This window comes from Canis lupus, chromosome 3, assembly GCF_011100685.1.
Source record: "Canis lupus familiaris isolate Mischka breed German Shepherd chromosome 3, alternate assembly UU_Cfam_GSD_1.0, whole genome shotgun sequence".
Lineage (NCBI taxonomy): Eukaryota > Metazoa > Chordata > Mammalia > Carnivora > Canidae > Canis > Canis lupus.
Genome location: NC_049224.1, coordinates 40,412,128 through 40,425,207, shown reverse-complemented (window position 1 = coordinate 40,425,207; position 13,080 = coordinate 40,412,128). Strand labels below are relative to the sequence as shown.

Sequence of the window (13,080 nt, the reverse complement as noted above, 5' to 3'; positions counted from 1 at the left end):
GGAGGCAACACGTGAGTCTGTGTTAACTGTTTAAAATGCCATCATATGTTTACTTGTAAGTTATTTTTGTGCTTATATTTCCCATTGATCTCTTTTTTTTTTTTTTTAAGACTGAGAGAGACAGAGACAGCAGAGTGAGAGAGAGCATGAGCTAGGGAGGGGCCGAGGGAGAGGAAGAAGCAGGCTCCCCACTGAACAGAGAGCCCAATGTGGGGCTCTATTCCAGCACCCCAGGATCATGACCTGAGCTGAAGGCTCAACCAGTTGAGCCGCCCAGGTGCCCACCCCCGCACCATTGATCTAGTTTCTATAGCAATATTTCCTTTGTTGGTTCCCCTTAAATCATATTGGCAGCTAACCACTAATTCTGGTAGTTACAGTATTTTGAGCAGACATGCTTTTTTTCAATGTTGATAGTGTGTTTTGTTTTGTTTTCTCCTTCAATCATTTCATTAACTAAGTCATTGAATTAATCTTCTTCCTGAGTCAGAGAGGAAGGCTGAACTCCCCTTCCTCTTTATCTCTCTCTTCCTTTACTCCCTGTATTTATTCTCAGGTCACTTTTGAAACTCTCCTTCACATGATGGAGCCCTCCGAGGCTTTTTGCTAATTTAATGACCAATCTTACCGTCCTTGTCCTTCCCTATTCATATTTCTAATCTACTTGTCTCCATGGGCATCCTTTTTGCCTTCTAGAATCTCTATTTCTTTCTTTTCCATTTTAAATGTGTGGGCCTCTGTCCATGGAATGTTCTAGGTTCTAGGGTCTTGATTTCTCTCACCTGCATTTGGCTTGTTACCATCTGTATCAGCACTACTGTACCAAAAATTGGTTGGCTTGGATAACAGAGATGTACTGTCTCAAGTCCTGGAGGCTAGAAGTCTGACATCAAGGTGCTAGCAGTAGTGCTTTGTTCTCTCTCAGATCTTGAGGGAACCCTTCCTTGCCTCTCCCTAGCTTCTGGTGGTAGTTGGCAGTCCTTGGCATTCCTTGGCATGTAGACCAATCATTACAGCCACATGCCATTTTGTCCCTGTGTGTCTCCACATCGTCCTGTCTCTTCAGGGACCTATCGTTGTGACTAAATTTCCCCTCTTCATAAGAAAACCAGTCATATTAGATGAGGACCTATCTTAATGACCTCATTTGACTTAATTATCTCTGGAAAGACCCTCTCTCAAATGATGGTCACATTCTGAGTTAGCGAGGGTAAGGGCCTCAACATATCTTTCTTTTTTTTTAAGGTTGATTTATTTATTTATTCATAAGAGACACAGAGAGAAAAGACGAGACATAGGCAGAGGGAGAAGCAGACTCCCTACAGGGAGCCCGATGCAGGACTCAATCCCCAGACACCAGGATCATGACCTGAACCGAAGGTAGACGCTCAACCACTGAGCCACCCAAGCATCCCTCCAACATATTTTTTATGGGGAACACAGTTCAGCCCATAACACCATCCTTGTGGCCACCACCAGCCACTCCATTGCTCTTGGTCTGGGTCCACCAGTCATGGCCACTTCACAGGCATGGGCAGTTGTCCAATCTCCTGCTCGTCCTTACATGTTGAATGTCCCATCTCTTCCTGAGAACCTTTCCCAGCCAGAGTGCAGGGACTTGAGCAGCAGGTGTTTGGAGGGTTTCTCCCGGGGGCAAAGAGGCAGGCGTAGTAGCAAGCACAGTGGCAGGCACAGTCAGTCAGGTCTTGTATGGCATAGCCCTCACATGCACGGGGAGGCTGGGACAGAGCCACTGTCTCCAATGTGCTGATCCTTTATCCAGCCAAATCCTTGTCATCCATGGCCTCCCCTGACAGTCTGGGTTCATGGAGGACATTTGCAGGCATCTTCATTTGTAGGGTTTCTTTTGATTTATTCTTCAGGCTTTTCGCTGAGTCAGTTCTATTTGGATTAGACCCATTCGTTTGGCAGTTTCTCCAGCTGTCTGGTTGCTCCTTCACATATCAGAAGGTGGCTGTTATCTTTCTGGCTGGGACAATAAGGAGAAGGCACTCTGCCATCACACCCAGAAATTTTTGCTTAACCACCCAAAAAAAGGCTTGGGTTTTATGTTGGATTAGCAAATACATTTTAGAAGATTCTGTGGCTTCCTGTCCCCTTTTAACATGTAAGGATGGATCTTTGAACCTGCACTCTGGCGAAGCTGTTCTCTACCTAACCAATGGCAGAGGCGCACAGCCCCCTGCCAACCCACAACTCTCAAGGTGAAAAGCCAGGTTGAAAGCATCTGTAAGCCACAGCCTTTCACTTAACAATTAATCTGTCTCCAGCCAATAAGGGTTGCACTGATCCAAAAGCAAGCACAAGTGATGCAGTTGTGGCCTGCTGGCTCTTTCGGTGGTATTTTATGTCTGGTAGCTTCAAGAAGGTTTGTCAAGGCAGATAACTGCCCTCCTGGACCGCAGTCCCCATCGCGGGACAAGGAGGTCTTTCGTATACAGAAGCACCCCAAACATCACTCTCTGCCTTGAGCTGTGCCCTTAAATACCTTTAGTCCTTGATTCATTCCTAATCACTACCTTGGGAAACAAGTTTCAAAGTCATTACGCTATGCCTTCTGGAAAAGCAGTACTTCCTTCTCTTTTGCCCAAAATTTATGAGGCTCATCCTTGAAGACAAACATGAGCACGTTTCTGTTTGTTCCAGAGCAGGGGTGACTTAAGCACGGCACTGGTGAATTGGTGGGGGTCTCCGCATCCACCTGCTTTTGATTTTTCAATTCAGCGTGCATGGATTTCATTATGTAATTGCTGGCTTTGCTCCCTCGGAACTTTGTTTATTGTGATCCTTCCCAGGGCTAAACACAAATAAGTAATAAGGACTTTGGGGCTTACCCGGCTAGCTTCCCATGTCAAGTGCATGGCCATCTGCTTACCTCTGCGTGTGTTAACTTCCCTTCTATCACTTTGTAAACACTCGGGCACCCTGTGATGTGTGGGCACCAAAATGAAAATCACTTTTGTTAATGACAGTTTTCAAACCAACCCAAGACCAGGTAGAAATCTCACCTGTTTTGGGTTTGTGGTTTGTTGTTTGTTTGTTTGTTTTTCCAGCCGCCAAGCCCAGAAATCTTTTCACAAGGATGTCTATACTCTGAGTGTATTGTCCTGTTTTCAGACTTCTACTTTTCACTAGTTATCCTGGGGAGTGAGTTTAACAAGATTTCCACCCTGCAGAAACTCTGGCAGGGGAAAGACCTCGAAAGAGCTCTCAGTTTCAGGAACTGGCAGCATCTGCTTCCTCATGTCCGGCAAAATCAGTGGCACACACAGCCACTCCCTTCTTATTGGTGATTTTCTTCTAGCACATGCATTTCCCTACAGGTGTTCTTTCTTGGCTTTGTGGTCGACGTCACCTGCTCACAGTCCATGAAGATCAAGAAACCCATGAGTTAGGGTGATCAGATGCACGTTCAACGCACGCATGTACAGACACACACACCGGAGCCTTTGAACCGGGAACTCCCTGAGCCTTGGTTCTGTCTGCCACGTCCGCGTCTTTAATCCGCCTCAGTGCTGACAGGATGGCTTGCAAGTAGCAGTACTCTGGCCAACGTGGCTGAATGTACATGTACAAGAGAAGCAAGATGGTGTCCTCATAACAGAGCTGCAGGTGGTAACACAGACCCCTGCTGGGAACGAGGAGGGCAGTCCTTGCACCGAAGCTTGCAGGATGAATAGAACTTAGGGGGTAGGAGGGCCATGAATCCCAAGGGACAGAAACCAGAGCAGGGTGCAGAGCAATTGGGGTAGCAGAGTGGAGTGTGAAGACCAGCCAGGACTGCAGAATCTTGGATCCTTGAGTGATCTCATGACGCCTACTGTCAAAAGAAGGCCAGTTTTCAGGAATAAGCTTTTACAAAAGCTCTCTCAGCTCCAGGCCCACCAACCTTGTGTTTCCCACAGTAGCCAAGCATGACCAGACCACGCACATTCCAGGCGGAGTGTGCAGCCCCAGAGCACCCCAACAGCCCTTTGGCAGATGGCACAGTCAGCTACTGACGGCGAGGCCACACTCCCATGGTCCCCACAGCTTACCTAAGAATTTCAGTGCTGCGTCCACTTTCTGAGCTTTGTGGTTCATTCACAAACAGGCAGTTTCTGTGTTTAATTGGCATTTTTTCCCCTTGGCCTGGAATCCTCTGCTCTCAGGGGCATGCCTATCCCCCAATTTCTTCTACCTACAACAAATTATGAACTCCATAAGCCCTCTGCCAACAGGAATGCAGAGGGCAAGCAGAGGGCAGGGAGGAGACAGGCATAAAGCTGGAAAGTGGTTGGGGAGGCTGGCAGTGTGGGGCTCCCCGGGGAAGGAGGTCAGATGTTCAGCTGCAGACAGGCTGGGGGGTCAGGGAAGGCTGACATTTTAGGATGATCGATCCAATTAGAGGTGTGAATGGATGGATTGCATTCTCAGTGGTTTGATTCCTGTGAGTGCACAAACATTCATTTAGTGTCTGCTGCATGCTAGCCATGCTGCTAACCATCCAAGGCTGTGAGTCTAGGCTCTGTCTGTACTGGAGGTGCACACAGGCCAGGTTCTGGGCAGCTCACTCAGACCATGGGTGCAGGAGATGATCCTTGGTCTGAGCTAGTGCAGAATGAAATTAGCAGGCAGGTTCATATAAGGGGAGCCTAGCCAGACAGGGCCTGAGAAGGTATCCATGTCCACCACATCATGCCCAAGGCACAACCTAGAGTTAGGCAGACACAGGACTCAGGTCTCCTGAGGTCAAGCCCCTGCTCCTTATTCAATTATAGGCTGCAGTCGATCCTCCAAGAATGTCTCGTGTATGCGTACCATAATCGGTTCATGTCAGAGCAACAATCTGATCAATCTGATTCATTTCTGGCTCTCTCTCTTTTAAGATTTCATTTATTTATTTATGAGAAACACGCAGAGACATAGGCAGAGAGAGAAGCAGGCTCCCTGTGGGAGCCTGATGTGGGACTCGATCCCCAGGACCCCAGGATCATGACTTGAGCCGAAGGCAGATGCTCAACCACTGAGCCACCCAGGTGCCCCATTTCTGGCTTTTTATTTATTTTTGATGGTCCTGTCATTTATTTATAAGACTTTCAAAAGACACCTAAGATTTGTTGTTGAAAGTCAAAACCAAAACCAGCCTCCTTTTCAGCTTCCATCTGGCTGCTGTATTAGTTCAAGCCAAATCCACTTGATGTTGAATGACATACAGTGTGAGTGGAAAGTCAGACTGTCATCCCAGCCTTTTGGCTTTGTGTCCAGCTGTCTGGGCCTAGGCCCGGGTCCAATGTATTTCTCCAAGAACCCAGGAAGAGGAGGCCACCAGGCCCTTGGAGGGCCTTCTGTTACTTGGCATTGCAAAGCCTGGAACAGTGACCTTCCTGTCCACCTGTTCCTGGGTTGGCTATCATGCTTATCCCAAGGCTCCCTACAGGAGGACACTGTCCTTCTTAGCACACAAACCAGAGAGATCCTGAGTCTAGAAGTGACCTAGACATCGTCTGGTCCCTAAGCACTTATTTAACAGATGAAAACCAACAATAACCTGATGAAGGGTGATACAGTTATGAATTATGGAAAGATTAGGAATCCTGATACAGGACAGAAAATAGTCATAAAGACATTTCTGTGCTAACTGGGACTATTTGAACGTGGACTGTGAATTTGATCGTATTGATCAAATGGTAAGTATATGGTGGTCACGTAGCAAACCATTCTTGTTCTGTAGAGATACATGCTGAAGTATTTAGGGGTGAAGTGCCACCATGGTTATAATTTACGTAGAAATTATTCAGCAAAACATAAAAAGTATGGGTAGGCACCTGGGCAGCACAGCTGACTAGGCATCCGACCCTTGGTTTCAGCTCAGGTCATGATCTCACAGATCATGAGATCGAGCCCCAAGTCAGGCTCCATGCTCAGCAGACAGTCTGCTTCAGACTCTCTCCCACTCTCTGTCTGCCCCTCCCCCCCAAATAAATAAGTAAATCTTTTTTTTTTTTTTTTAATGAAAAATGTGTGGAGGGAAAGGAGAGAAAGCAAATGTGGTGTTGGATTAACAATGGAATCTAGGTGGAGGGCATTTCATGCGTATTTGCTGTCCAAGTCAGCTCTTCTGCAGTTCTGAAATTTTTCAAAATAAAATATTGTGGGGGAAACAGTAATGACAAGAGAAACAGCAATAGAGTGACTTGTCTTTTAAAAAAAAAATCAGCTGAAGTTAAAACGCTGTTCTCTTAACCCCACATCCAGCAGACCATCACCTGTGCTTCTTCATCCAGGTGAATGGAGAGCCAAGACCAGAGCTTTGAGAGGGTGTCAGAGACCCTCCCTTCCAATCCTGGCCGGGTCCCCAAGGAGATAAAGACCAGACTCACATCGCCATCTAGTGGTCACATAAGGAAGTCTGTCTGCTGCTGCCAGTTTTGAAAGCAAACTTAACCCCTGTTACTGGCCTTTCCCGCAGTTGGCTTGGTTGTTCCATCTCCCTCTTGGCCAAACACTGATTTTTGTTTCTCTAATTTTCTCATATAGATTTCCAGTTGCTTTGGAGACACAAGACAAAAAGCTGATTTCCAATCCCCCAAAACTGAGTCAAGCCCCAAATTCTTTGATCCAGGAAAAAAAGAAAAGCCCTGCTTGTGTATAATGAACCAGATCTTTTTTACCACCACACACCAGCAAGCGGCTGGCCTTTCTGATGCCCTCTTGTGGAAATAAAGGCCAACCAAATGAGAAAAGCAAAGGCTATTTATTCCCAGCTCGCTGTAGCCAGGGAGTCAGCTACCTTCACTTGCATTTTGGCAGAGGACTGGGCAAGCTTTATAGTGGGAGAGGGGGAAAGCCTCAGGTGTGCCCTCAGCCCCCTGGAGGCTGTTGATGGGGAAGCCGGAGGCAGCTCACTGGGAGTGTCCTGTGTGATTGGCTGGGGGAGCACTTTGGCTTTCTCTGGTTGATTGAAGTTGGATGTGGGGAAGCTGTCCATCATTAATCACATCCTGGCCATTTGGGCTGATTGTTACAGAAGTTACTGTTTAGCACCCTGGATTGTGATGCTAGCTAGCCATGGCAGTGTGGTCGCCTACAAATCTGCCTTAGAGCAGGCTGGCTTCCTGGGCTGGTTATTACAGAGAACGGGGTGAGGGGGTTAGTTTCCCAGGCAGGTTGCCATAGGCTGCATGTCAAAGTTTTGCTTTTTATATATCCTGGCCACTGTCTGTATATTTGGACTTTCTCAGTTGGGAAGCAGCCCATCCACAAAGCACCCAATGCGGGGCCTGGTGTGTTGCAGGCAGCAGCAGCTCTAATCACGGGGGTGAGACCCCTGGAGGGAGGTCGGAAGACCCAGGTGTGATCTTCAGCCTTCTTCTCCAGCCTGGGGAGAACTCTCCAAGTGTGGGTGGCCTCCTCTGTACAGAGCAGGTGCTGTCCAGCTGATTCCTGCCCTGTAAGATGCGCCCCCTAGGGGCTGGAGCGTGGGGTGGTCTCGCAGAGACCATCTGTGAGATAAAGATGCGGGTGGGAATAGGTACCTCCTCAATGCCAGCCCACCACTTGGCCGAGGTCCTGACACCCTGGGACTCCAGCTGAGATAAACAGACAGACTCACGTGGAAATAAATCATTGCTTTATTCCAAGCCGACACTGGCCCTGGGCTCACCACCTGACGGTGCTTTCTTTTTACTTTCTCCAAACCCAGGCTCTTCGTGTGAAATGGTCCCACCTCAAGCTACCCTGGGTGGATCTAGACTGGCTAATAGACATCTCCTGCCAGATCACCGAGCTGGACCTTTCTGCCAACTGCCTGGCTTCCCTTCCCTCGGTCATCCCCTGGGGTCTCATCAACCTCCGGAAGCTGAACCTCTCCAAAAACCACCTGGGGGAACTGCCTGCTGTGCAGTCATCGGACGAGATCATCTGCTCCAGGTGGGCGCTCGCCCCACGCAGGCCCCTTGGAGGGGGCGTGGGGACCCCTGTACCCAGCCACCACCACCGTCCTCCTAAAGGTACTCCTTAAATGGAGTTTGTGGTCTTGAAAACAAATTCTCAGTGGCAGGGGAGAAATTCTGCCTTCCTTTACACCAGCTCTGAAGAATAAGATCCCACTTCCTTTCGAGGTGAACGCAGAGAAGTCTGGAAGGGCTGTTTGTCTGGCACGCCTTTCCACTGCGTACCAGTGGCCACGCGGCCCTGCTTGCCTGAGGTGTCCAGGTCTCCGTCCTGCAGCCGCAAGTCAGGAAAGTCAGAGTGCTTCCTGGCGGGTGGAAACGATGAGGCCCAGGGGTGCCAGATTTTATCTGCCCTCCCAGGGAGAGTGGGAAGGGCCTCACAGAAAGACCTCACCCTGAGTTCTCTGGCAGCAGATGCACAGTATCGGCAGCTCCTGGTCTCCTTTTTCAGGAGGCCTTGGGAAGAGGCCTGAGCCTTCCCCCTGAAGCTACGTGGGAAGGGGAAGCGCCTTCCCTTCACTGATGTGCAGTAATCCTCATTTTATCTATAGAGGATTTGAGCCGATTTCAAAAGCTGTGGCTCTGAGTGAAATAAGAGAGAATGTTGCAAAGAGCACAGGGTCAGAAGTCACCCACAGGGAAGAAGGTCACACACAAATGTTTTAAAAACAAGGGCCTTCTGAGTGGGGGTCCTTAACCAGGGCCAGACTCGCGAGTCCAAATGGCCAGAAGCACAGCCCAGTGGCCTTCCAGCAGCTTTCAGGGCACCAGCTTACTTTGCTCTCATATATTGAGAAAGGTTTGCATCCCTGTGGGCCGGTGAGACCAGGGCCTACCAAAGAGACATGGGGCTTTCTTTGTCTACACGGGACATAGTCACAGTTAATGCGTTGAGTGAGCGTAAGTCATATCACTACGTGTTCAATGCACACTATGCAGCTTTATGCGAATGGGAAAGAGAAATATGTCTACAGAGAAACATGTAGCAGTGATGCTTTTCCTCTTTCTTCTGATGCCTTGACTGTCTCCCTCCCCAACCACAGACTCCTTGAAATCGATGTCTCCAGCAATAAACTGCCCCACCTCCCACCCGGATTCCTGCACCTCTCAAAACTTCAGAAACTGACAGCTTCCAAAAATTACTTAGAAAAACTGTTTGAAGAAGAAAGTGGTATGTTGTATGGTCAGCAACCTCCGCTACTTTGTCATTTTGTCCTTGATAGGAATATTTCACCAACTTCTTTCCTGTCGCCCTAGCCACTAACTGGATCGGTTTGCGGAAGCTGCAGGAACTTGATATTTCTGACAATAAATTGACGGAGCTCCCCGCGCTCTTCCTTCATTCCTTCAAGTCTCTCAGTTTTCTGAATGTCTCCAGAAATAACCTGAAGGTGTTTCCAGATGCCTGGGCCTGCCCTTTGGTGAGTCTCATGCTGGAAATCGTGAAAGGCCAGTCAAGCCTGCATCTCACGGGAACCAGAGCTCTGTCGGTGCTCTGTCTCCCTTTTCCCCCTTGGTGGCCACGCTGGGGGGCAGCATTGCTGTTCCCCTGTTACCACCACCCAGCAGTGTCACTCAGCATCCAGCCCCTGAGCATCTCAGACAGGTGACTCACCTGAAAGCCAGCCACACCCTCCACATCACCCTGCCCACCCCCCGCCCTGGCTCCAGGCTTGAGATTTGTGCAGTAACACCCATAGAACTTTCCACAGTTCCAGCTTACACGTCTGGCATAGGAGGAGTTTTGCCCCCAGAAGGGGGCCACGGTTCCTTTCAAATAGCTATGAAATCAGAACAAAGAAGAGAAGAAAACATAATCTGCATCCACAGCACTGCCAACTAAAATGGTGTTTTTGTTTCTTGGGAAGTTTGCTTGTTAAAACAGATGAAATTGGGGCACCTGGTTGAGCATCTGCCTTTGGCTCAGGTAGTGATCTCAGGTCCTGGGATCGGGTCCCGCATTGGCCTCCCTGCAGGAGGCCTGCTTCTCCCTCTGCCTGTGTCTCTGCCTCTCTCTGTGTCTCTCATGAATAAATAAAATCTTAAAAAGAAAAATAAATAAATAAAATAAATAAATAAATAAAAATAAATAAAATCTTAAAAAGAAAAGAAAAGAAAAGGAAAGGAAAGAAAAGAAAGCGGAATAGCATAAAGAATATTTGTGTTTTATTGCCATCAGTTTCAAACCAAGAAATTCTCCATCACTAGCATTAACATTCTGGTTTAAACATATGTGTGTGGGAAACCGGCTCCTCTCTAGAGCTGGGTCCTGAATGATGCCATTATTTCCAAGGACAATAGGCCAGATGTTCTGGAATGAAGGGAAGGGAGCATGAGCCACCTTCGTCTCCCTGAGGAAACCATTCCGGTCCCTTCCTTAGAGCAAGGACAGGAAAGCGAGACAAGGACAGTGTGTAGCCATTTATGATGGAGCCTTATTGGCATGTTCTGATTTTTCACATCAAATTTGGACATGGTCTTTTCTCCTAAGCACCGCTGCACTTACAAAGCTAATTAATATCTCACTCTCTTTCTCGTCCTACTCCTAGAAATGCTGTAAAGCATCCAAAAATGCCCTGGAATCTCTACCAGACAAAATGGCTGTCTTTTGGAAAAACCACCTGCGGGATGTGGATTTCTCAGAAAATGCCCTCAAAGAAGTTCCCCTGGGGCTTTTACAGCTTGATGTAAGTTCGATAGGGCTCTCTTTCTCATTTTTTGGCTTTTGTGAGGAAACCAGTCCACATTGCAGGGAAAGCTAGAGGCTTCTTCTGAGCTTCTGAGACCAGGAAAAAAAAAAGTTCAACTGTCAAAAACATGCGTGTTTATGAGCAAAGATTGGGAGGAAATGAGCAAAATGAAAACAGATATGTAAGGGGAGGGGAGAGCGTGGGTTTTTATCCTCCAGGACTCTTTGATGTTGAAAAGTGTAAGCGCAGCCCAGCAGCCCCCTTTCTGGCCTTCTCTGGCTCTGACCTCCTAGGACAGGGGTGACACCCCCACCCACCCCGCCCCCCAGGCCTACTGGGAGCAAAGCCCAGAGAGCACTGTGGGGTGGTGCGTTCTTGCCCCTGTCTCCCTCCCCAGAGGCAGCAAAACTGGAATTCCTGAGGGTCAAAAGCTTTGGATGTGAATGTGGGAAAGTGCCTTTTGCCGGAGCCCTGTGTGCACCCCAACCCTCACTCCCCTCCATGGGGCTGCTTTCTTGTCTTAGGTTGTTTGCAGATCTGCTCCTGTCTTCCCCACTCAAATACAAGCCCCTTAACGCAGAGCATAGACCACGTTCACCTCTTGATTCCTAGAGCCAGCCTCAGATCAAGGCCTGGCAGGTGTTGGCAGGAGGAACCAGGGCACCCCCGGGCAGAGTGCACAGGCCTAAGCCCCAGTCCGGCCATGCAGGCCATCCAGGCCCCCACAGGTTCTCCTGCAGTGGAAGTATCTTCCCCTCATGTGCAGGGACACCTCCCACCCTAAAGGACCAAGAAGGTACTTTCCATCTGTGTGGTCTCGGGGAGGAGGGCCATGAAGTCTCAGGCCCCGGGGTGTGCACATTTCAAGGGAGGCCCTGGCAAGTGAGGACATAGATCCCTGCTCCCCTCAGGGGCACCCCTGGCCATAAGCTGAGTCCCCTGCTCTGAGTAGATTTCTGCATTTCACACCAGCCACATGCCAACTGGGTTTGCTGGTTCCCACTGTGGCCAGAAGCAGCAGATCAGGAGGGAAGGAACTTAGTCCAGGACCTTACCCCTCAGCCCTGTGGGGATTCATGTTTGTTCACCATCTCCCCCTCTGGATGGGGGTCCTGGGAGGCCCTGCACAACCCCAGCCAGGGTCCTGGCACCTGGCGCAGGCGTGGCCTAATGAGAAATTCGGTGACAAGCTGGTTGTGATGGTGGGGGCAGCGTGCCCCCCCTTGGACAAGGGAGGCCCCCAGTGATGGCATCAAGAAAGGTTACAAGGAAAACATGTGAAAAGTCCAAGGGTGGAGCTTATACCACCCCACACACAGTTTATGGTGGGTGGACAGAAGGTCAATGGCTCAGGAGTCCACAGGGGGCACCTGAGGCACACGGGGGCGGTTCCCAGGGAACTGGCCAGCAGAGAGGGGCCTGGCTGGGGCAGGTGACCATCTGTGTCCCTACACTGCTGCCCCTGCACAGGGCATCACCTGAGGGGGTCACAGGAGGCAGCGGCACCCTGCAGTGGGCTACAGTCCCTGCCCAGCAGTGTGACACCCGGGCCTCCAGGCCCCACAGCACCAGCCGCTGCTCCCAGGACAGGCCCATGAATATCAGTCACTCTCTCAATGCTGAAAAGTACTTGAACTCCTTTCATTCTGGAGTAACTGCCTGCCACTGACCTGGAAGGAAGGATCGTGTACAAACCACCCTGGGTGCTGTGCTGGGTATAATTTTGTGAGTTCTAAGAGACTGTGGAATCTTCTAGAAGGTGAACAGGCTATCATCGTTTGGCTGCATTTTGTTGGGGAGCTGTCCCTCTCCTCAGTCTCTGCTCCCTTCAGGCTCTGACGGTGCCTCTACCTGTCTTTCTTTCTCTCCCAGACCCTTATGTCCCTGAGGCTCCAGGGAAACCAGCTGATGGCCTTGCCACCTCAGGAGAAGTGGACCTGCAGACAACTCAAAACCCTGGATCTGTCCAAAAACCAATTTGGCAAGTAAGCATGGGGGCTCTTTACTTGGGTAAGTTCCCAGATATGTGTGGGGAACCGCAGTCAAGCACCCCCTTGGGTTGGTGTCTCTGTTGGTTTGTTGGGGCTCTGCAGGGTCTGTGGGGAGGGAAAGGAGGGGACAGGGAGGAGGAGCTTAAACAAGAGACAAGAAACACGCATTCCGCGCCCCCCCCACCTCCCCACCCCACCCCATGCTTCTGGAGGCAGGAAGTCTGAGGTCAAAGTGCCAGTGTGGCTGCTTTCTTCTGAGGCCTCTCCCCTTGGCTTGCCTAGAACAACCTTTCTCCTGTGTATCCCATGGTCCCTCTGTATACCTGTGTCCCAATCTCCTCTTAGAAGGACACCAGTCAGATTGGATCAGAGTCCATTCATATGACCTCATTTTAACTTATTTGCCTCTTCAAAGATCCTACCTCCAAATACAGTCACCTCTGG

General features: G+C 49.6%; 1 protein-coding gene across 4 annotated transcripts in view; it reads left to right on the top strand.

Moving 5' to 3' along the window:
• LRRK1 (leucine rich repeat kinase 1) overlaps positions 1-13,080 on the top strand; it is a 124,346-nt gene that overhangs the window by 65,561 nt on the left and 45,705 nt on the right. For all 4 annotated transcript variants that reach the window (XM_038532639.1, XM_038532638.1, XM_038532641.1 and 1 more), the window contains 5 exons: positions 7,706-7,932; positions 8,999-9,126; positions 9,213-9,376; positions 10,505-10,642; positions 12,518-12,630. In XM_038532639.1, the coding sequence (XP_038388567.1) occupies positions 7,706-7,932; positions 8,999-9,126; positions 9,213-9,376; positions 10,505-10,642; positions 12,518-12,630 (770 nt within the window). The remainder of the gene's footprint in view (positions 1-7,705; positions 7,933-8,998; positions 9,127-9,212; positions 9,377-10,504; positions 10,643-12,517; positions 12,631-13,080) is intronic.